The sequence below is a fragment of the Pagrus pagrus genome (assembly GCF_965226575.1).
Source record: "Pagrus pagrus genome assembly, chromosome: 16".
Classification (NCBI taxonomy): domain Eukaryota; kingdom Metazoa; phylum Chordata; class Actinopteri; order Spariformes; family Sparidae; genus Pagrus; species Pagrus pagrus.
Window position 1 is genome coordinate 3408660 of NC_140200.1, and position 25425 is coordinate 3434084.

A 25425-nucleotide genomic window follows, 5' to 3' on the forward strand; every position below is an offset into this window, starting at 1 on the left:
TTCAAACTCCACTGAGTGAGTGTCTTATCACTTTGATCCAATCACAAAGTGATATGCCTGTGTTTGTGTGTGTGTGTGTGTGTGTGTGTGTGTGTGTGTGTGTGTGTAAAGGGAGGAGGGAAGAGAGACGATGCGCACAGAAATTCGAGGATATCTGTTCTCTATTAGAATGTTTCAGGTAAGGCAAGCCTCCGACGAAGGAAACAGAGGTACAAACAAGAGAAGAAGAAGAAGGGAGGAAGAGGGAGGAAGAGGCTCTGTTGCAGTTAGTCTGCTACATATCACAGTATCTATGCTGAAAGCATCTTTGTTCTCGAAAGAATCTCAAAATGTATCCTCTGTCAAGAGAGACGCACACACACGCACAGCAAGAGGAAATCAACCATGTACAGGACAGATACATTTTGAAGCATCAGTGCGGGCGACATGGGGCTTGATACTAATTTCGTACTTTGTTGAGTAAAGTTTTGCTCTCGACCGAATGCTGAGAGAACAAAATTAGTATCAACGCTTCGCCATGTCTGCGACCAGTTGCCCCATAGCTAAGTGTAACTTGTTGTTTCGAGATGAAAGGTGTGAGCTTTAACTACAGCAGCTGACTATAAGATGGAAGCGTTTACTTGTTTACAGGTTAAACTGTAACCTCCTGCAGAGAGCATGCTAAGGTTAGAGATTCTTACCGCTTTCATCCATCTCCAAAGAGTTCTTTAAACTTTGGATATACACTGAGAACCCCCTTACACTAGTGTATATTTCTCACAGTGGCTACTTTTCGGAGGACTTTTTTATGAAGTTACACTTGAAGCTCCCATGGGACATGATGCTAAGAGGAGAGGCTCCTCGGTGGCAAATCAAAGAAAGATAAGGAGAAATAGACCAGGTTGAGAGCAAGCACAACTCGACACACCCATCCCACCTGCATGTCCGGAGTCGCACTCCTCCAGGTCCTCGTCGTCGCTGGAGCACTCCGCCGACGATACAATGTCATCCGTCGTCTGTGGACAGAGAGAGACACACATTCACACACATGTACAGAGGTATGTGGTTAGGGCCGGGGACGGTATAGTGAGTCCTCAACTATACTGCCCACAGCCATTCCATTCAAGGATATCTCGGCACGCACAGACCTCTCCGCCTGTCCTTCGGCTTCCATATATCACTTGGAGTCAATCATATTTCACAGTGTTTATCATTCTTCACTTTATGTGCTTTCCACCTCCGCAGATAATTGTTTTCCTTCACCCTCCGCACTCTGCCTCCGATTATTTATCGCCCTTCTCCTCCTCTGTCGTCCACAATCAATGGCCCCACCAAGCCCTCACAGATCAACACTGTCCCGGCTCCTGATTTGTGCTAAAGGAGGGAGGGAGGGAGGGACGAGGGCGGCAGGCTCGCTAGCTACACCCGGACCAGCGATGGATTATCTGCACCCTCCAGTTCCCACAATTCTGATTTATCCCCCCTCCCCGCCCCTCCTTCCCTTTTTGCGGGTCGACCCATGGAGGACAGAGGGGGGGAGGTTGTATTTCAGCGGCGGTGCGCTGGGCAGCCGGCGTTTATTAGAATGAATCAGCGGGGCGATAAAATAAGCCCTGTCACCAAGCAGGGTTATGAAATCAGAGTGCTGATTGAGTTTTCCAGTCCTGGCCGAGGGTGTGGGGCTCTAAATATCATTGAGTTTGACAGACTAATGAAACGCGCCCCCGTGATCCTGCTTCCGCTTTCAACGGGGCCCAGAGAAAGCCGGCCACTTCTACCGCATGCATACGCACGCATGCTGATGTTCAACACGTATGTGTACCAAACCTAAAGGTGAGAACGTAGATGTTTCAAAGCCTAGTCCTACTGTGTAGCGTGATAATTCATGGTGGGCTGTGCTATCTTTTCTGTATCGGTACATTGTTGTTAATGCGTGTTTGTGCTGGTGTTCATAATGCACCACATTATGTACTGTACTCTGGCATGAGGAAAAGAAAAATAAATAAGTAAAATGAAGCAAAGAGGGGAGGCTCTAAACTAAATTGCTGTAAAATATGGCCCCTTGGTAAACATGACTATTTATTGAAGCCACATTACGGGCGTAAAAGTCTTGGTTATTGCTGAAAGAGGGTTATTGCTTGTTATTATGATGGCGACAGATGTGGGAGGCAGGGACACAGAGAGAGATGAAAAACCCCAGCCACTTCAAAGTCTGTTCCAGCAATTTCAGCCCGAGACCATCGCAGCATAACCCGGCATCAAGTGAAAACACTGCCTTTCTCTTGTCCATTCATGCTGCATTTCTCTGCAGCTGGTGCCGACAGCATCTCAGCATACAGCAAATATTTTCACTGCCTCGGATGCAGCAGCCAAACCGAGTCTCAGCACCCATCTATATGCTCTAACTACAATACTTAGACAAACAGATTCCCTTTTGTTATTATTATTATTATTATAGCTAATATTTCTATTAAATAAATAGTTTGGAACAACAGAGACTCGCATGCAAACAAAGCAAACACATCCACAGCCTCTGGGTTTTGCTGTTTTCCCCCTTTTCAGACTTTGGCGAGGCTTTATATTGATGTCCTTGTAATAGGCGTCACTTAACAGGTAATAAAGCCCTTGTCAGTTTTATAAGATGCTTATTAACAACATTATGTAAGAGTTAATAACAGCATCATAATGTTTATTGTTAGATTGAAGGACATTTATGAGACACTTATGAGTTTCTCATCATAGTTTATGACTATTACAAACACATTTATTGAGTTTAACTTTATTATGTCATTGTTTTTTAGTGTTTTATTAAGATTAATACATACATTTTTATACACTTATTGACAGTTAACTATACTATTTGCAGCTACTGGAGCTAAAGCAAAAACAATGTCTTAATTATCCAGTTATAAGAAACACGTGAGGCTTTTGTAAATGTTCTTAATCTTCTATGAAATGTTAACAATATGTGTCATAGGTGCTTATAAATGTATAATCTAACAATACATGTGTTTATGGTGCTTTTACTAACACTGTTATAGTCTTTTTAATGTTAATAAGCTACCGTTACCTGCTGCACATATACATGGATTTACAGTTACTCAGTTCTACACATTAAATACCCGCCGATGATGTCACTCAGTGGATAAATTGCATTGTGGGTACTGAAGATGGCAGGTTTTGAAAGAAAAGAGGAAAACAAAAGGTGACATCTCTGGTTCTGCTGTATCGATTGTTTGTTTTAAACTGTCCAACAGTGTTATTGGAGTGCAATGCTCGACCAGTGGACTGCGTTTCAAAACCGGGTGTCTACATTACCCACAATGCAACTTAGCCACTGAGGGGACATCACTGGAAGGAATTTATCAGATTACATGCAGCTTCCTCTAAAGCCACGAAAGACTTTATACTACTTCTCCACAGTAGGACTCCCCATGACTTGTTCACATACTTTAGTGTATAAAAATGGTGGAGTTACCCTTTATGTGCATTTACAGTAAATGCACTGGTTGACATAAAAGGCTGCAGCAACATAAGGTTACAGTAAGTGTGCAGAGAGCGATACTAAAAAGACATCTTGTCTCATCTTTTTTAAGCACGCTGTAATAAATGTATAATTTCATTCATTCCTTATGCATAAAGAAAATAAAATCAGCTGAATAAACCATGAAATGCTCTAATGAGACATAACGAAGTTGTTGGAAAAGATTCTTCTCATGTCAGATCAGTCTGTAAAAATTAGCTCTTCATTCATTTTATGCATATTCCCCTCGCTGTGCTGGGCATAAGGGCTCTGAGAAACACTGAGAAAAACGCTATAATCACCAATCACCACAGCATCAGTCTCTTTAAATTCACAAAGGCTCACAGTTATCAATGCAGCAATTTACATCATGTGAGCAGCAGTGAATGTAATGAGACACGCAACTTAACATTTTCTTTAATAGTGCATGGGCACTGTCAGATAGTAGGCTCCAAATAGGCAAAGGAGTTTTATATGAAAACTACAATATAATGAGAACATTTCATAGAGCAATGGTTCCCAAACCTTTGTGTCTGATGCGTTTCAGGCATGTTCCTTTAAAGCGATTCTAAAATGGATGCATCTTTATATTAAATATATAAAAATGTATATTATTGAGGCTTGAATATGATGGCGTGTCCCTGACCGTCTCTCATGCACACAGTAGTCATTAATTAAGCCACGGAGATAAAATCGTTCACCTGATGACATTTTTTTCCAGACTGTGGCATGGCTTCTAGCCCTGAGGCAAAGCTCAAATCCAAAAAGTTATCAAAAAGGTTTATAGTGTGCACTTTCTTGACTTGTTGGCACAAAGAGGCCACAGACCTACACAGCACTGCAGAACCTCTGCAGTAAAAAAATCATTAAGTACTTCATCTTTGAGCCGATCCACATGAAAAAAAGAGGACCGGCTGCCTCACCTCGTCTATTGTTAAGGTGGCATTTAAATGGTAGAAGGACGCACTCACAGTCCATGTATTCACTTTCCATTTGATTGCAAATCATCTTTGACTCACCGGTAAGAGACCCTTTCATCTGAGCGACTTTGATTCCACTCCGAGAAATTGGAGAGGGCTTTTGAAGTGTGATGTTTGACATTTGTAGATCCACTAGATGCGATTCATTTTCATAAACATGTGATGTGTCACCCGACAGTCAATGGGTCAAACTGAAGTGCTTCTCATGAAGGGCTTGGGGCGCCATTTTTCCGCATTTGGACTAATGCAGAACAAATCAAGTGACGCGCACAGCTTACAGTCTTCTCCCAGTCGTCCGGAGACGTCGATAATAACATATAGCACGAGGCTAGATGCTGTAAATGCAAAGAGAGCTTGCCAAGCGGAAAAAGGCATACGCTGCATGTGTGTGCAGCGATGGGAGCCTACAGTGAGGGTATAGCAGAATGATGCGGTTGGCCAGCGGGACTACAAAAACTGATTTCACAGCTGGGGAAATCCAATTCTCTGTCTAAATCTCCATAACATAGAGTGGGATATATTTTGGCAGCAAAGTGATTTCTTTTTTTGGTGTAATTATTCTCAACAAACGCTCTCATCGTCATTTTTAAGAGAGTCTGGGTGGTTGGGATTTACGGGCCGATTTGTTGTGTGTGTGTGGGAAGCTTTAATATGTATGCCTTCGACTTCCTGTGTGTGAAGAAAGCGTGTCATACACGATGATTTCAGCACAAAAAAAAAGAAAAAACTCGCAGGCTATGTGCATCATGCCTGATTATCCTGATTACCCTGCCTTCAAGTGATGCTCAAATTCCTCACTTCGCAAACAAACACCACAGCCGAATCAATAGGCAGACTTCATTAAAACAGCATTTACCTCTGACCACTTCAACACATCAACTAAAAGGATCACACCGGCGATCGATGGCGATAGACAGCCTCCTCGGGAGACATGTCTCAAAATACGCAGCTTTAAGTTTCAGCACCGACGGCACTGAACAAAAATGGGAGAGTGTGCAAAGACGCTGGGCCGTCTCCGTCCCAACCGAGCTTTAATCAGGAATTCTGGGACTGACTACTGTGAATCAGCCAGCAGCAATGCAGAGGCCATTAACAGGCGAAGCTGCAATTACCTCAGCAACTGAATGGAGTGCATGCTACATCACCAGTCAGGCCTGACCTCAGAGCGAACAAAGAGGCTGCAAGATTGATTAACAATAAACCTAAAGCTTGGGGAAAACAACACCTCTTTTGATAAAAAACTTTTTCACCGCAAGAAAAACAACTGTCAACCCGTCCAGGAGAGATTATATGTTTTAATTTGCAAAGTGACGGAGTAGCGTAGAATGAAAGCTCAGCCAACTAGTGCGAGACATGAAATACAGTTTGTGGATCCTCGGTTTGTTTCTCACTTTTTCTTTTCACGTACCCACATGAAAATCGAGCTGTTGGTTTTTTTGCTGTCATCATTTCTCAAGTCCGCACTGAAGACATCCCTTCAAAATATGCTTCCAATTGTAGAGACCGTTGTCTTTCATCTTGGCAAAAAATGCAGCTCACATGAGACTTCAGCTGTTTTGAGTTACAGCTTGTCTACACACGAGTCAATCCAGCTGTCTACACACAGTGTCACAGCTTATATTTTACTCTTATACGTGCGTAAATGCGACCTGAAGTGCGTCTTCATGCTTGAAGTTTATTTTCGTCGTCTGTTTTACACGCATAACTAAAACACGGGGCCACTCAATACTGTGCCTGATGCTGACAGAGGACTGAAGCTGCTGCTGCTGCTCTGTTAACGTGCTGTGATTGCTGTATGTTCGACAAATAACTCTTTGCGTCACCATTTCTTTGCTGTAGCTTGAATCAAACTAAAATAGTTTATTTCATGCTAACAGGAGTTTACCTTTGGATGGTACACACATAATCTGACTAGCTCAGGCTGTATATTAACTTCAGCTGAATCAGTTTACATCCGTGCACGTTAGAAAAAAATGCAGTAGTCGTGAAATTTGAACATATTCATAAGCTTTTGGCCGGGTGAGCAGGAAATGTCTCTTCATAAGATATAAGTGACACAAAAATAACTTTAAACATCTTACATTGCTCCATTTTAGCCATATTAGCAGCAGCAGCAGCAGGCACTGCACTGCAGGCTGCAAAGCTCTGCTAATAAAGCAGATAAATGCAACTGATATTGATTTCCTCCACAGCCAAAAAAAGTCCACCAAAGCCCAAAAGCAACACTTTTCAGGGGTTTTTTTTCTGGCAAAGCACAGTCCACTCGATTCAAACATGAAGAAAAAGACATCATTCATTTGAATTGTAATGCTTTTTCATTATTTCTAATTATTTTCATTTATTTTTGTTTCCTAACTACTGAAGCATTCTATCTAATAATGCGCCTGCAGGAGCGAACGTGTGTTCACACCCATTCTCTTCACACCTGTGCCTAATAATAAACGTGACTGAACTTTAGATCTGCTAAAATCACCACTATTTGCCACTTGCAGCATATGTTCACGCTCAGAAAACCGAACAACAAGCCTCAGTAGACTTTACTTTAAAATTCAAACAAGATAGTATTCACTAAATAAGAGAGAGAGGATGGCTGGTTCCTCTATTTAACACAATGTAGGCAAAAATAGAGTTAGGTGCTCTCTGAAACAGGAGAAAAGGTGTTTCCAAAGGCAATCCAGGCACTGCAAAATTATTCATTATCAAGCTGTGTGCCACAGGTAGACGAAAATCACATCAGAGCAAGAAGAATCAACAATGCTTTACTTCAACTTTGCTAACATGACATACAGCGAGCTAATTTTCTCTCCCATTCTACTTAAATTTGATCATCCACTGACCCACTATATGCCCGACGGCCATTGTCTAAGGGTAATACTAATCAACTTGGAGTAAAACTCTTTAAATTCATGGATGGTAACAGGAGCAGCTGCTGCATCTGCGGCTGCAGTTAAATATTCTGCTGAGCATGACGGTGATTCGATCGGGCACATCAAAGCAACGGCTTGTGCTCGGCAGGGAGAAAAGAAAGACATTATGTACTCGACCACTGTCTATAGTGTTCCCCTGGGTCAGTAAAGGCAGTGTAAAGGCTAAAACGCAGCCGTGGCCCCCGGGTTACAAACATGACATGAAATATGAGCGTGAATGGCGCTGCGTTACGGAAACTAAGCACTCATGCTTAAGTACAGTACACTGAGTCATATCATCAGCGAGAGGGCGGGAGGCTGCTTCTGAACGCACCACCGTCCCTATCATAACAAATGACCTTCACATGTTTTTGTGCCCGGAGGACGAAGGAAACACTGAGAAGGAAGCCCTTTTGAGAATAAGGGAAGAGACACAACACTGTAGATCCACATTACAACCCTGATATCAAACCCAATTTGGTTTATTTACAATGCCAGAGTGCCCAATGGCTAGAGCTGTTTTTTTTTATTTTGTGTGTGAGCACTGATGGGAATAAACCCAAAACAAATCAATTTTCCTCCAGCGCCTCATCCTGGCAGTCAGTTGCCATGGATATCCAATGTGGTTGCATGTTCAGATCAAAGGGACGAAGCGGAGTCAAGGGCAAATCAAAGACGCACAATTCAAAGCAACTTCTTCCTCCCCTGAGGTGCTCCTCGGTCACCTTGGACATATATATTTTTCACACATGTTAAACGGGGATAGGGACCATTTTTCAGGTTGAGAAATGGGCCCAGAAAGCGACAGAAATCAGAGGTCGGACTGACTCACACTCCCATCTTCTCTTTCTCGCTATCTCGCTAATTCCCATTCCTCTGCTCCACCGGCCCTCAAACCAAAATAAGATAGTCATCTCCACGGGCGGAAGCTTCGCCTTTCTATTGACGGCTGTCTGATGTGCACGTTATCATGTCCGATCTGGGCTTTGACAGGCTGACAAGGGAGAGGCTTGTATTACAAGGGGAATCAATGGCACTAGGCCATATCCCTATCAATAGGCTGCCACAACTCTTTTCGCTCACGCTCCCCGCTCTGTGACAGATAAGATGTTTTATCTGAAAAATACTAGCGGGGGGAACAAAAGGGGTGGAGGGATGGAAATGACAGCACAGAAGCATGTTGAAAATAACACTCGGTGGTGATTCTAATAAAACATTTGATCACGATGTTTAATCTTCATTAGTTACAAGAATGGGAGCAAACACGGGCAGTGCAAAAATGCTGGGAGTCCCACTGTTAAAGCTCTGCTTCAATATACTGGATAAATTACACCGAAATGAGCTCCAGAATCAACTTGTAGGGCCAAAGCCACATGCTAAATGATTTCCTAGATCAAATATTGATATTTGGAATGAGCACCCTCGGTGGGCCTTTCTCAGCGGCCTCCTGTAGTCAGCACATTTTTTTTTTTCCCAGGTTTATAGAGAAATGGAAGGAGGGCAGGGGAGGTGGGCGAGGGGAGCAGGAGGAGTGCAAACAGCTGGGAAAGGGGGGAAAAAAAGCATTTAATTTGTTCACCGTCACCGTGCTGTGTTGGTTTCAGCAGAACGGGTTATGTGCCGAGTATTTCTCTTTTCTCAAGGACCTGCCTTTGTACACAGAGCACTGAGGGTTGCTGGCTCACAGCAAACTCTAATTGCCCTGAGGCCATAGGCAGCCACTTTCAAACAGGGTCATTCATCTTCCCATGGAAAAGGAAATGGTCTTTGGCCCTGATCCTTAATCACCCCCCTGCCGCAGTGTACAAGGTCATCAGGGAAGCCCTGTGACAAACAGACTCACACACATACATGTATGTCCAGAAAGACAGAAAGGCTGAATGATCGGGGGGGGGGTTGTAGAGAGGCGGTAGCGTGATGAGAAGCAGGTAAGAGAGGTACATGTAAGGTAAGCAGACAAGAGATGGAAGGAAATGTCTCCTCTCTATGCGAGTCCACGCCGTCCTCAAGCAAAATTGGAGCAGAGATTACAGCTCGGAGTTATGGTTTGTGTTACCGTTTGTGGTTTCTCCCTTCAAAGAGGAAGTGAGGAATTCATGTGGATGTGGTGGTGAGCTGCGCTGAAAGCCGTGACCAAAGGAGAGGCAGGGAGAAGATGAGAGCACGGGGGGGGGAGAGGAGGAGGGAGTCAGGACAGGAAAGGAATGGAAAAGGGTCCATTTCAGTGAGGATCACAAGACACTGGCAGACCGGTGCTCTAAACAAAATGAAGGTAACAGTACTCCAGCTTGGAGACCAGCAGAGGGCTGTTTCATGAAGCAAGGTTAACAGTTAAATGTCCAGTGTGCAGGATTATGGAGGTTTTATTGGCAGAAATGGGACATAATAATCATAATTATCATTAGTGGATAATTGAATTGTTTTCTTGTCGTTACCTTGGAATTAGCAGTTTATATCTACAGATATAAAAGGCGGAGTCCGCCATGTTGCACCGCCATGTTGCAACAGTAGCCCAGAATGGAAAAACCCAACACTGGCTCTGGAGTGGGCCTTTACATCCTACACACTGGGCCTTTAAACCAGCGTTACTTGAGTAAATGACATTTATTCTCAAAATATTTGGTCACGAAGCTCGAAAATACTTCATGAAGATTTCATGTTGCATCTTCTTTGCTCAACTACTGATTTCCATTTCCACTTCAAAGGTTTATGTCATTGTCATTTTACAACACAGGGTTGTGCAATGAAGTGCAAGTTTTAGTCCCTTTATGCTTCACTAACATTACATCACTAACATTTTTTTAAACCGGGAGTGTTGAAGATGAGTTGAGATGACTGTAGTCGTTGTGTTTTAGTATCCTTTGATATGGTATCCTTCAGATGCTGATTATTTCATTATGATTTTGTCACTAAAATGCCAGAAAAATGCAAAAACTGCACATTACATGATGTGTTATTGGCATTTTTAATTAAATGTACTTGTTTTCTTTGTCCAATGATCAAAACCAAAAGAGCTTCTCTTTATAGATAAAGTGAAGGTGTAGATATTCACATTTGAGAGGCTGCAACCAGGGAATGACTCCCACTGGGCTTGAATCCAAGATAATATGATAACAAGAAGACTTCACAACAGGCTAATTTAAAAGAGGAAGTAACTGCAACACATTTGTTCTCGTGTCGACTCTGTCTTCATCGTCGACTTCAAAGTGCTGCCAAATGACCTTTTTCTTTACGGTGGCCATTCAGTCCCATTTTCTTTTTATTATTTGATTCTTCATATACGTTTCTGTGTTTAATATTTGTTGCTCTGTGGCAGCGAAACCCACAGATCTCGTCTAACATCTCTGTCTTCATTGAGAACTGATGTGGTCGACGAGTCTCTGGATCTGTGTTGTGAAGTCATGATTATACGTATTTGAACAAGGCTTGAATTAATCTGGTCAGAGAAGTTCTGGCCTGGATTTCTGGAACAATTTAAGTCCGGATCAGTTTGCTATGATGACTTAATCTAAGCTTTGAACGCAGAACACCAAGGAGTTGAATCACCTAATCCATCTAAAACTATGTTGTTCCAATGGTATTCTGTTATAATCATACTTTATCCACCTTGTGAATAGATGTTGATTAGTTAAATCAAGGGAGGCTTGTTGGTTTGTGACAAAGGGCTTTATAAATAAACCTGAATTGACCTCGCTAATTGCAACAATACAATCAATAAGTAAGACAATATGTTCAACTGGGAAAGCTATTGGTTTTCCATTGAGAACGTGTGAAGTCTGAACCAAGCATCTGAAATTGGACCCTGCGCTCTCTCCCTCCTGGTGGGCTACATTCTGATCTCCCTTTTCAATCCATTTCAATATTACAGTATTTCTCACAGTCAAAGGCTATTATGACTTCAAGGCTGTAATACCAAATCAATGTAGGCGTTATGTAATGGCTGATGCTGGCAGCTTTACGTCTCCCAAATTAGCCGGGGGTCCCATTTGGGTTCAGTTCCTAATGAGCACAAACCAAATTAAGCATTCGATTTAGTCTCTTTTTAGAAGATGAAAGTTGAAACGTAATCACTAACCAATGGAGAAATGATTTAAAATGTGCTGTACGATTGAGCCTCGAACATGCTCACACACACATGTAGGGACGACTAACCACTGCGCGCACAAAGACACGCGGATCCTTACTATCATCTTGCTAGTTAAGCGCAACAGGTTTCATTGTAGTTTGCGGCAACTCTCTGCGGACAGGAGGAGAAACATTACTGGGCCTTGCTAACAGCTCAGCTGAGCAATGAAACAGAACACATTATTGCTGTGCAACATCAAAGGCTGCGTCTGTGTGATACATATTTAATTAAATCCTATTGACTCTGGCAGACACATGGTGCATTCTGTGCACACAGAGACAGTAATGCACATAAAGATCTGTGAACATTCACGCGAGGACATAGCCTCTTCCTCTCTCTCTCTTCCTCCCTCACATGCTAACATAGATTCACTCACTCAGAGTGCGAGGCTGGCAGTAAATGTATTCACAGTATAACTGTGCACAGAGATTCATTACTGCCACTGTGGAATAAGGCAGCAGGTCTGTGAGCTGCGCACACACACACACACACACACACACACAGTGAAGTTCGATATTATCATACACAACACACGGCTCAGGGAGCTTCATTTGATCTGCTGCATTAATACTTTAAAATTGTGGTCAATTTTCTGTCTTATAGCACGTTAGATTAAATAATCAATGTCAATTTCATGTCTGTCTTGTGTTTAATACATGAAACATCTCTGTGCAATGCAAAGATAAGAGGCACAGCAGCTAGCATTTCCCAAAGGAGAAATAAATACAAAAATAACATCATTCAGCATCTTAAAAACCATCTTATTTACATGCATGTATCTTGTTAGCTTGCAAGCCAACGACCATTACATCCAAGAGTCAGCTGGGTTTTATTCAGAGTTGCGAAAGTGTATAAAACTAGCCACTTAATGAGGACAGGATGTCTTGTTGCTGCAAGCAGTGAATGTGCCCAGCTGCTGGTCTAGTTAAACCACAATGTCTCACTATATATTGCTTCACTTTTTGAGCACACACAAACAGCATTCAGTATGTGAGCTGTATGGACTGGACCTTTTTAAAGGAGCAAAGCTAGTTATTTCCCCTTGTTGTTGTAGTCTTTGAGCTAGGCTAGAGATACAGAAAGCTTACAATGTGTTGAACACTGAGATTAAATGAACATTTATCCTCCCAAAATGTTGGAATATTAACTGAAAGAACAAGGGAGGGAAAAAACACCTAGAGGAACAGTTAGCATAGTCTTATGTGCCAAAAGAGAGCGATGCATAAACCAATAACTGATTTTTATTTTTAGGAAACGCAGTAACTTCCTAAATCTGCTATAAAGTAACCTACAAAGTGTTAAAGAAAAAATGCTGGCAGAAGAAGTTTTAATATAGTTTTGTTCCCAGAACTGTTGTGCTGAAAAAAAAAAAAAAAAAAGCTAATTAAACACCACCAAGAGTGTGGGATCTCACAGCGAACCTCGCAACTTTTTAAAATGGCTTGGCACAGGATTTAGTGCCGACTGTTCCACTTTGATGAGCCAAGCAAGTCTATTGGCATGTGCTCGGGGACAGGTGACATCTGTACTGAGAGGAGAAGAAGAAGATTCTGGATTTGAGATGAAGGTATAACAACACGCAGGAAGTTTTGAACAAACTTAAAGACAGATAGGCTGCGAAAATTAAATTAAAAACATTTCAGGTGCAATATGTAGTTTTGGAGAAGAAATTCCAACTCAGAAATATTTATCTTTTCAAAACCTGAATAAAAAAGCTGTTGTCAGAGGAAAATAAGGTCCCCAGAACACTGTTTGAAGCTAGAAAGGTGGCAGGGTCCGCCACATATGAGCAAAGTAAAACAGGTAGTGAAAACAAAGACAGTTTGTTTGGTTAGTTTGTTTCAATGAAGATCTTTCTTGAAAGTGTTTCAGGCTGGTAATGTCACTTTGTTGTGTCAGTTGTGAGTTATTATTTGGACGCGTGTATCAGGTTATAACCAGTCAGCCATCTCTGGAGGCGACGCAGCGTGAGGTGAGCCTGTGTACCACCCAGAGCATGTGCTGATGTCCTGCCGGCCAGCTCAGAAACAAACCGCTGCACCGTGTGTGCGTTTGCCTGTATGTGTAACTGATGTGCGTTGTTGGCTTTGCCCCTTGGTGTGTGAGTGCCCCGTCGTGACAGTGGAGGCTGACAAGACAGCAGGTTTACACACACAAGCATTCCCGGAGGATCTATATAAGCTGTGTTGTGAGGCATGGGGGACATCCATTACAAAAACCCCTGTGGTTCAAAACCCCTGGAGCTAGCTGCTGGTTCTCACACACTGAGAGACAAACTGCTCCGAACACACACACACACACACACACACCGAGAAACAAACACATGACCTACAGACAAGAAATTGCAAACATCTACAAACACGTTCACGCCGTGAAGCCTAATGGAAATGGCTCCTTGTACATATTCTCTTGCACACCAAGTGAGATGAAAAATTCATAAAGAAAGTCACAACTGCCACACAAACACACACACACACATACACTGGAGACAGAGAAGTCAGACAACCCATGACAGTGCTGGAATGAGTTTGTCATGTTGATGGTAGGGGGGAACTATTTGGCACTACGCATTCAAAATCGTCTGATATTGTTCTTCTGTTCTCTGACAATGTGAGAACATGTGGCAGCAACAGGGCTGACACATTTTTGGTGATGTGTGTGTGTGTGTGTGCGCTCAAATATAAGAAGGTAACAGTAGCTTAATTCGGTTGTGCATGAATGCATGTGTGAGACAAAGATTAAGATATCCTTGTACAAACTGTGTGCATACATGCGTGTCTGTGTGTGTGTGCGTCTACTCTTTTAATGAGCCACACACGCCAGCAGGGTTCCCCATCAGTCTGCTGTCTCTCAATTGGACCTACTGAGGAAATAGCTGACCTCCAGCGTTCATTTCCCAGAATTCAATGGGAACCAGGGTGCCAATGGGAGGTAGAAAGGAAGATACTGACTAAAAAGGAGGGAAATAAAGAGATCATCCCAAGGAGTACCCGCAAACCAGTTTGACCTTTACACAATTACTGGCAGGTCTGGTTGTGAGGGAGGGTGATCACAGAGACTAACTAACTGAAAAGAAAAGACGACTGACAGCAGGTGGAGAAGTGGAGCAGAGCTGCCTCCACGCGCTCGTGCTCACACACACCTGTGCGCACACGAGCGGATCAACGCACAGATGAACACACTCATCAAACATCATCTAGCAGACTACCATGTGGAGACACACAGCATGCTGCACAGCGCCTTCCTCACTACCTCTTGAAGAGAGAATAAATCAGTGATTATCATATATCCCCAGGCGTTAAGCAACATCCTTGATGTACTTTAGATAGACAGAGCAAAAGAAGCGAGTCGAGGAAACTGGGAGAAAAAAAAAGTGGGCATCGTGGGAGCTTGGTGTGCGAAATCACATCCCGTATCGGTGCTAGTTGATTCTGGTTCACGTCCTTTTACATTTGCCCAGTTTTCTAAACCCACCACCGCGATGTCAATCAAAACAACCTGGAAATACTCTGAGTCCATTTCGAGTCGACTTAATATTATTGTCGTCGTGCAGTGTTTATCCAAGCGCATCGATAGTGCATTATTCCCCGCTTCTCGGCAGAAGAAGACCAATTAAACGGCAAACAATTTACTTCTCATTTTCCCGTCTCCTGAGCACCAGGCCAGTTGAAGATGATGGACGCAAGCAATTTCTTTAACACGGCAACCATGCAAATCACTTTCAGTGGCTCTCCCTCAGCTGCTTTCCCCCACGGTACTCTAGATTGCAGCCTCCTTTCCTAATTGTTCCCAAACATCTCAGGCCAGCAGCGCGAGTTAATTGAGAAGGAGAAACGTTGATCTCCCGTGATAGAAAGTCTTGCATAAATGAGTGTTCCCAAAATGACTCTCCGCACCAAACCGGCAAGCATAAAAGGCCGTTCTTCGGTTCAACCACAATTCTGTAAAGTATGTGTTGTTGTTGTTGTCGCTTGTCTGCACCTTCTCAACATTCTTGGTTAACAGTAGCAGAGTAAGTAAATCATCTGGATTGATAATCAACAGGACTTAAAACGCAGAGTATGTAATTTCTGCCGCCAGGGGTCCCTCAATCAAAACCAAAAGAATGCAATTAGCATGGAATAATAGGAGCTGCCAATCTATCTGACATGACTCAGGCCGAAATGTTCACTGACAAGGTTACGTGTTAAAGTTTTATTCAATATTATGTTAAGTCACATTTACCAGCTTCACTCTTTACTCTCTGACTCTCTCCTGGAAGTTACAGCAACAGGTGACTGATTGAAAAGCACCATTACCACCAAAAATCACAGATTTCTCTGGGTTTGAACATTCGAGATAATCTAAGTACACAGCTCAACAAACTGTATAACAAAAGGTCTAGACGTTTTAGTTGCAGAAACATTGAATGTGATATCTTTAAAAGAAAAATGGGGTTTATCAATTATTCTGTAGTGAGGAGCTAGGAACACCCAGGAATCCCATAAGCAGGTCTTCACTCAAAACTTTGAACTGCTTGAATCAATGGCTCCCAACCTCTTAAGGCAGCAAAGGATAAAGCAGGTCTCAAGATGACGAAGAGTCTAAGACAGATCTGCAACCCCCCAAAAAAGCTTTATTTCTGACTTTTTCTTCCTCCCCTTTCCTACCAAATTATTTAATATCTGAAAACCACAGAGGCAACTGCTAACTCTCTGACAACTGATGCATGCAAAGAGGAACAGTGGGGCTCAAAATATTGCTTCTTTTTTAAGGGAGAGTAATCCGGAAAGGTTGGGAAGAAAGGTTTCAATTGTTGTGCAGGTTAACAGCGGCCATCACTTTGGCTCATATCGCTTTTTGACAACAGGGTACAGCTCGGGTTTTCCTTTGATTAAGTCCTTTGACATCGTCAGACTATTGATGGACAGTTAAAAAGAGATTGAAATCAATGCAGCAGAGCCAGAGCTAACATCTTTTATGCTCCACTTGTCAAAACCTGTTGCCTACATTACCCTTGATAAAAATCTTTCAGAGGCTGTTCAGGTGTGTTCTGCTCATAGCAGCTAATGTAGCTTCTAGTAGCCTTGAGGTTACGGAGGTCTGGTAAGTTCACCCTCGTTCCAACTCTGCACAGATTTATTTCACTTTCAAACTTGTAGTCTTCAGACCCCGGTGACGTTGCCTCAGGTGACATCACTTCAAGCAATTTATCAGAATTTGCACAGCTCCCCGCGGAGCCGCAAAGAGCTTCATAAAACCTCTTTCCACATGTGTAGTAGTACTCTACAAGACTTGTAAACAGACTTTGATGTGTAAAATTGGTTGAGTTCCCCTTAAATAAGAGATCATCTCCCATCTCCCTTACTGGCTTTTTCATGCTGCAAGCTACTGGTTGAATTTTAATTACGAGTAGCTTCCAGAACAACTGCCAATCCATTTAAAATTTACCACAAACAAAAACCACTTGTGAACTCTGGAGCCCAGTAGAGCTTTTTTCAAACTGTTTCGCAGGCAGGGGTTTGTATGGGACTTAACCACAGCTTCAAGTAAACAGGTTTATAACAGGGCAATATTTATACCATTATTCTTGTTTATATATATTGAGTGTTGCATTACTCCTTTTCTAGACCTTATTTAGTGTCTTGCCAAGTCAATAAAGACCTTATTAATATTTATGATGATGGAATAGAGAGGAGTAAAGGGATTTTTGGAGAGAGTGAGGACGATAAAGAGGAGATGAAGATGTGACTATCCATCCAGTACATATAACAGCTTCCTGCATTACCATGGCTGTAAACAGTGTGTGGAGAAGAAACGAGGGCATGAAGCTAAAGCTAACACGGTTAGCAATCCCCCCCCCCCCCCCCTCCGTTCCCTGATGCACATGATCAAAGAGATGTTTCCGACTGCTAAATGGATGAACACGAAATGAAGAGTCGGCTTTGAGAGCAGCATTGTGGGTGGGCGGGGGCCGCGATCTGCAGAATGAGTCAGCTCGTTGACATATCTAATGCCAGGTCTCAGACCGTTTATTATGCACTCATGAAGAAACGGAAATGACACAGCACAAACATTCAAGTCCCTGATTCACTATTTATAGACAAATAGATTACAAAGATGCAGTGGTGGAAAGTAACTAAGTACATTTATTCAAATACTGTGCTGTATACGATTCTGTGGTACTACTTTACTTGCTTTTTCCTCCTTCATCATGTTTGCTTTCAGCTTTTTTGACATGTTACGTTACTGCAGGTAGATTTTGCTGCTTCACAGTAAAAGCTACATAAGAGAGGACTTTTATTGTGAAGAATTTATAGAAAATGACACGTTCATCACCAAATTAGTGGAGTTTTGTTAGCAGCTATTCTTTGATAAAACTGCAGGGAGGAAGAATTTTTTACAGCCACTCTGTTGACCACGACGTGAGACAACACGTCTTCAGTTAATGGCACAACTTCAAGCGGTTAGCCGTGTTGTAAAGGAAATGTAAATCCCTCCCGCGCTCTGCGGACGCGCCGAGTCAAGCTGAGCCAGTGGATGTGTATGGAAAACCCCATATATAAAGTCGATGAACCACCTTTACCGGCCTCAACATTACAGGGATGAATATATTAATGCATCAAAAATTCTAGTTCAGTAAGATCATTTATTTTATTCTGAAATATGGTACTCTGCATGATGAACACTTTTACTTTTGGGGCTTTAAGTATATTTTGATGCTATTTTTACCAAAGTCCACCTCTGCAAAATAATCTGTATCTCTAAGGAATCTTTGCTAACTGAAAAAAAGGGCCAATGACAGGAAAAGGATTTCACTTCAACTTAATCCAAAGACCAGGTGAACCAAGTTGACAAACAGTAAGACTGAAAAATGATTACGGTCTGTCAACTTGACACACGTGATCTTTGGATTAAGCTGAAGTGAATCCCCTCTCTTGTCTACCCGAGTATTTGATCCCTCAGTGGACCGCCTGACCTACACAGCAGCCAAGTAACAGAGTGACAGAGAGAGTGAGAGCGAAAAAAAGAAAATGAAACGTGTCTGTCTTGTCGGTACGTCCCAGCGGAGCTATCATTAATTAAGCGTGAGATTGGTTCTCTCCACTTCCCACCCCTGTCTCTCATTCTGTTGATCCTGACACGTCGGGGGATTCGTCACTTCTCACCTCTGAAAAAGAAACAGCTAGTGCTGGTGAAGTGGACCAAAAATAGATGTGCGAGAAGATACCAAAACACACACATTTCAGTCCACACGTGGGCTCACACATACACACACACACACACACACACACACACCCTCCTCCTGAAACCGCTCCACACATGCAGGCTGGAGTCCAGCACCGTGTCAGATACCTATAGCTCTCTTTCAGCACTGCAGTACATCACTAATGATAGCTCAACTCCCTCAACTCCCCTATACTACCCTGAGGGGTGGAGAAATCTGCCAAACTGGTACAGGTCCTCTCTTTACCTCTCACACCAAGGTATTTGACAGCCAACAAGGGAACAGCAAAATTAAAGGCCTTGGCAAATGAAATTCTGTGACACAGCGGTGTGAATCAAAGCAGACGCTGCCATGGGAGGCTGTGGAGGAAAAATGAACAAGGCGCGCTCTCAGAAGGAATACAAAAGTAAAATGAAAAGTTAGCGATGGCAAAAAAACTGCATTTTAATCGTTAAGTTACCAGTATAGTAAGTATATCATCTGGTATTGAAAAAAGAGCTACGGCTTCATCGTTTCACCTTGAAAAGGAGAGCACTTTGTAGAAAAGCTTCTTTCATAACACGCAAAACTTTATTGACTTCCTTTGATATTAATAGCCTATGACACAGAATGCCATTTTCTCAGCGATGCCACATTTCTTTCTTATCTGATGTGACCTTGTTGATGGTGCTGCAGACGGTGGTGTAATGCATCTCAGCTCAGTCATCATCATCGCAGATTATTGATGCCACGCATAGACAGAAGGGATATGGACCGCTTCGCTTTCGCTGCAGACCTGCACACCGCACATATTGCAGCTCGACACTGGGTTTTTCATTGTCATTTCTGTCCAAATCACAGGGTATTTAGCGGCTTTCCAACAGCTCTGGCTCTGGCTCCTGTCTCACACTTGCTCAGATAGAGATGTACAAGTGTCAGCACTGACATGAAGGGCCATCATTACTGCACGCCAGGCAATCTCTAGTTGAGGTGAAGAGGCTGATAACAGTGGTCCCTGTCTGTCGTACACCGCCCAACCTCTCCCCTAACCCTGCCTCCCCCCTAAGGGAGAGTTATTGCTTTAATATGAACTACGAATGGTTGAATTTGTCCTCTGGGTGTCAAAGGACTGCTCGCCGTGATTACTTTCTTGGCACGGCAGTGACATTCATTGGCTTGGACTCAGGACGTATTGGAGAAAGGCCTCAGTTAGACCGGATCGCGTGAGTGACAGATGGAGACGGACAGAGACAGAAATAGAGAGACAGAGAAAAAGAGAGGAATGTAGAGAAAAGGAGCAGTGGCAAGGCTGGCTTTGCACACCTCAATGAGCAGCAGCACTTCAATCCCTGATAGAATGAGAAATACAGTATCCTGACCTTGACTGATCAAGCGGGGAAAAAAGCAGCGCGGCTACAATCCACCCACGCGCAGTCACACAAAAGTCACAGAAAAATATCAGAAAGTGGAGGACAAGAGGACTTTTGTGTTTTTGACATTTCACTTTGTCACATTTTTAAACCTGATTGTGGAGAAAACAAAACATTTAGCCCACAGACTCCCGTTTCCCACACGACTCAGAGGACGGGTACCCTTATCTCCTAAAGGAAAATACGACTGAACACTACACTCTGGATGGTAAATAACGGGTTTAAATCAGTAGATTGAAATTTTGGGAAATAGTCTATTACTTTCTTGTCAAGAGTTATACAGTATAAGAAAAATTATACCACGTGAATATGAAGCTTGAGACAGCAACCGGTTAGCTTAGCTTAGTATACAAGCACAAGCATATTTTTTGTTTAATTCATTCACTTTAACACTTAAGAGAAAAAACGACAACTCAACGTCACTTATATTCTTTTTACATGGAGTTATGTGGCGAGATATTTCTTGGCCAGTGCACACTGACTTCATGGAGGTTAATACTCCCATCAAAGAAATAGTCTGGCACAGAAAACAGCCAATGCAGCTTTTAAACTTTGTTTTTGTACCTGTCATCTTACTCTTGGCAAGGAGGTGAATAAGAGCATTTCCCAAAATGCTGAACTTAAAGATAAATCTGAGATATTAAAATAAATTGTTGACTCATCTGTATTTATTCCCTGTTTATTTGTCAGACCACACAGAGATGAATATCCATGGATACCTCGTGGCCCATCAGACTCACCTGAATAGTTGGTGGCGAGCGCTGTTTGCGGGTCGTCGTGGTGGAAAGCGTGGTGGTGGTCTCGATGAAGGTGGTGGACATCTCCGGCGGCACCGAGGTGGTGGTGCGTGCTGCGCCCCTGCTAGTGGGCACGTCGCCCACCAGCCGCACGCTGCCGTTCACCTTGATGTTGACGTGGCCCTCAGCGGCCATGTTGAGGACTTTGAGGCCGTTGTAGTAGAGACCGGAGAGCTGGCCCTGGTAGGGCCGCTTCCGGTCGTTTCCACCGATGGAGATAGTAGCCTGGGTGTTGAAGATTGTCAGCTGCCGGCCTGGCGCACGAGGGAGGGAAGCGGGTGTTAACGTGTTTATGATGGAGAAATTATAAAGCTGTCATAAAAAAGCTCTAATTTCAACATGCATCGTCTTAAGAGGAGCTTCATTTAATGGAAAACTTCAACAAAGACTATAAAATGTCTGTTATCAGTATTGTTTTACTGCTCGGTTAAATGAGTGTGGATGGAGTTGAAATGGTTAAAAGTATACTCTTGATGCAACATGCTTTTAAACTGAAAGAAGTACCCCACCTTTCTGTTCATAAAGGATTGCAGCTATATGCTCTCTTATCTACAGTAGGAAGGCTTTTTCCCTTTTGATATACAGGAAAAAAGCTGCCCTGAAAGAGGCCGCTAATGCCGAAAACAACAGACGCTATGCGGCTATAGGAGCATTATCGTTAGGGAGCAAAACACATGCAGGTGTGAAAAAAAAAAAAATGTTTGAAAAATGAGCTGGAACACGTTCCACGGGCACTCTTAATATTCTCTGGACAAAACAGTGGACTCCTGCGGTAAAATGATTAATAAATATGTATACAGGCTTTGGCATATTATGATAAAGTACGAGCAATACACACTCACTGCATGTCATGGTGAATTTCATTAAGAGAGGCCTAAATATCATTGTCAAAACACACCGCTCATGCATTAATTATAAAATGAAAATACACCAAACTTTCACAATACAGAAATCATAATTAAAAATCTAATTGTCGTATAATTTACAGACACATGGCACTGCAAGCTCGTTATATCTGCGGCACTTGCACAATTAAAATACATAATACGTCGGGTATGGAATGACAGGGAGAGGACGGTCAGACCACAGAAGCGAAAATGAAATAGCACGTGTGGAGTCATGCATGCAGCAGTAATGGCGTTTATCAAGACCTGTCTGTGTTTTAGCGGTTGTTAAAGGGACTTTATAATCAGGTTAAGATGTTTATGTGCAATGAACTTTAAAGCAGTTTATAATGATGTTATATCGACTAAGAAAATTTAACACGCACCGAAAGAAAAAAGAGGAGGAGTAGACTTTTTTTTAATCCCCGCAAATGTTTTTAAACATAAACGAGGTGCCGACTTGATCGTCTCAGTGATTATTAGTGCACCTTGGCGGGCTCGCTGTGTCGCTTTGCCGTCAAAAAGGCTCCAATTAGCAGTCTATCACCAAACAAGCGAGGATTTTTATCATGTGTGATGTGTATAACTGCAATCAGATGAATTACAGCGGGGAGAAACACCTGCTGTTTGGAAAGTTTTCAGGTGAATGTGCCCACTGATTAGTTTGTTCTCAAACATTGCAGAGGATTTAAGCCAAGGGAGCTAATTCTCCTCTCAAAACAATCGGCCTACTGTTGCAGCATAGATAATGCCTAGTCTCCCAGTCAATTGTGCAAAAAAGGCAAAAAAAAAATCAGGAGCAGTCGATGCTTCAAATCTTATCGTTGCACTGTTTGTAAAATCTCTTTCCAGTCCCTTTAACTGGACACCATGATTCAACAAAATTTAAAAAAGATGACAATGACAAAAACAGGAAAGAAAAAAGAAAAAACAAAGGAGAGAGCAAAAACTAACAAACAACGCTTTGTTTTACTTGTTTTTTAAAGGGTTTAAGGGGTGGTTATCCATTCTCAGAGGTTGAAAAGGGAACAAGCCAATGGAATGACAGAAAAAGAAAGAAAAAAAAAACATTCTGTAAGTTCGATAGAGATTTACCTTTCTCCTGAAGCCAATCTTCTACTGGCCGGGTATATTTGAACGGGATTTTCTTATTTGCCATTTGATAGCGCTCAATGTCGCTGTTGCCTTTAAAGTTTGAAAGTTTAACAAACAGCTTGAAACAGTTGGCAACAGCAACAGACATCACACATTTATACAGTGGTTTATGATGAGTTTTATCTTTGTTTAGAAATATTTATAAAAGCTTTATGATGATTTTTTTTTTTTTCTCAAGTAGCTTTAGTTTAAACGTTTAAAATTCATATTAACACAGCACACTCCACACCTAAATGTAACCAAATATACATTGATTAAAAAAGCACAACACATATTCAAAAGCCTCACTGCATTAAAAAAACAAACAGGTTAAAACAACACAGAAGATACATCACAGTCTACATAACAAGTCCTGTAATACATTCATCATATTACATAATGAAGACAAAAGGAAGGCTATCAAGCGGTTAAAAAGGTAGACATGCGTTTACTGCCTTCTCTTGAAGCAAAGTGGGGGTAATTAATGTGCACTAATTCTCCCACTGGACACCACCTGCTTTTACATTTCAAGGGCCAAGGAACGGTTCTCTGCAGAAGCCTATTTGGAAGAAAGGAGCCGTGTAGCAGGTTTGCAGGAGGGGAAAGGGGGGCAACCATGGAGAAGGAAGTGGTAATTTGAAGTACTGCAGGCCTACTGGGAGGCAAGTCCCACAGTGGCACAGATTTGAGGAGAACAATGCATACAAATGAGATCATTACTGACATGGTGGGAGGCCTTTTGGGTTTAAGAAAATCAAAAAAAAAAATAGGCACAACCCCCACAGCTGCCACATTCCCCTCTTTAGAGACCGCGGCTAACATGTTCCAGGTATATGGGAATTATGGATGATCTACTACCTTTTTACAGCCGATGTTGCGTGTGTGTACTTGTGTATTATTTCTGGCATGATGCGATTTCTTGCTGTGCGTGCGCCACGATGCAATATTTAGTCTGACAGTCACAGAGGCATTCCCTCTGCAAGTCTGTCGACCCTGAGAATTGAGACGCTCAGCTGTGTCTCCGAACACTTGGAGAGTATGACAAAAGACTGTGAAGCCTGTATAGAATTATGAATGACACCATGATGTCACTCAGTTCCCAGGTGGCAGCGCATTTGGAGGGAGAAAAAAAAAGGCACCGCTATGGCATCGTTTATAACACAAGTGAAAGGGCAAGTCTTTATAATTGTGAGAAAAGGTCCTCTGGAAAATTGGCTTGCGAGGATTCTCACAGGTGATTTATCTATGGACAACATCACACACACACACACACACACACACACACACTCGTGGGGATCCACCTGACTACGGGTGTGACCGCAGAGTTTCTTGCGACAATATCATGTTTGTGTTTGAAGCATCTTATTTAATATTTTGTGCTGTATGCATGATTTTGAACCGTCCAAAGTACTTAGGCTTGTCTCGGTTTCCTCTCCTTCTCTCTGTTTATCTGTCCATCGTTCCTTCCCTCCCTTTCGTACTCAGAGAGAAACCAGCCAAGAGCTCAGTTTATAGCCAGCTGGGAAGGAGTGTGGATATGGCTGCAAGGGAGCTCAAGGAGCTAAAGGACTGTGTCCGGAGCGTGCCAGCAGGTTAATCAGGTACTAGCAGGACTCCCTCCCCATTCCTTTGATCTCGAGCAGGTTGCGGTTGGCAGCCAAATGCACTCTCCTCTGGACAAGGGCCACAGAGGGAGGCATGATGGTTGTATGTGAGACCGGGGGGACGCACGGGAAAGGTCGGGAGTTTGGGGGAGTAGGTTGAGGATTGGGGCGGGAATAACAGGGGAGGGAGGATATGAGGCATCTTACAAACCAGCACTCTTGTATTGTCACTTAGCCAGAGTGAAATTGCACCTGGAACCGAGAGAAGCTGGGTAAAAGCTCGGTGTGCATTGCTAATGGCGCGGTCTCAGGTATAGCTCTTACATTGTTCGAGGTGATTAATGAGGTGACAGTCCCCCTTGTAATGAATACACCACAAGCTAATTGTCCAACTAATGAGAAAAATCTCTCTAGTTTGTCAATTTGATGTTCAATTTCCAAAGGTGACTCCAAAATGGATGACCTTGCCAATAAAAGCGCTATTGTTTATTATGAAATCACTCTGCCTTCAAGGTTTCGGGTTCTTTCTGCAGCAGAGTAGACAGATATTTCCTCATAGATTTTTCATCAACCCTTCAGTACTGCAGAGAGGAAAGAGCAATTTAGCACCATTATGTGTTTGATGTTTTGTCACTGGCAAAGAGCCCATGTTGGTTTAATCTAAAATCTATAGCACAGTCGTTGGTTCACACACTCAACTTATACAATCCCTGTATATAATATGTAAACTCTCAGGCAAACCCTAACCCACTTTAATGGATCATGATATTAAAAGTGCCTCAGAACATTTTCAGTCGGTTAGCTTAAAGGGTCCTCGAACACAAAAGTAATTTCTGGGTTTCAAAGTATTTTCTGTAAATAAACATTGCTTATTTA

At 42.6% G+C, this 25425-nt stretch overlaps 1 protein-coding gene across 2 annotated transcripts in view; it reads right to left on the bottom strand.

Moving 5' to 3' along the window:
• nrxn3b (neurexin 3b) overlaps positions 1-25425 on the bottom strand; it is a 288158-nt gene that overhangs the window by 12954 nt on the left and 249779 nt on the right. For both annotated transcript variants that reach the window (XM_084377072.1, XM_084377071.1), the window contains 3 exons: positions 22907-22996; positions 20871-21181; positions 917-995 (listed from right to left, as the gene is read on the bottom strand). In XM_084377072.1, coding sequence (XP_084233198.1) covers positions 917-995; positions 20871-21181; positions 22907-22996 — 480 coding nt within the window. The remainder of the gene's footprint in view (positions 1-916; positions 996-20870; positions 21182-22906; positions 22997-25425) is intronic.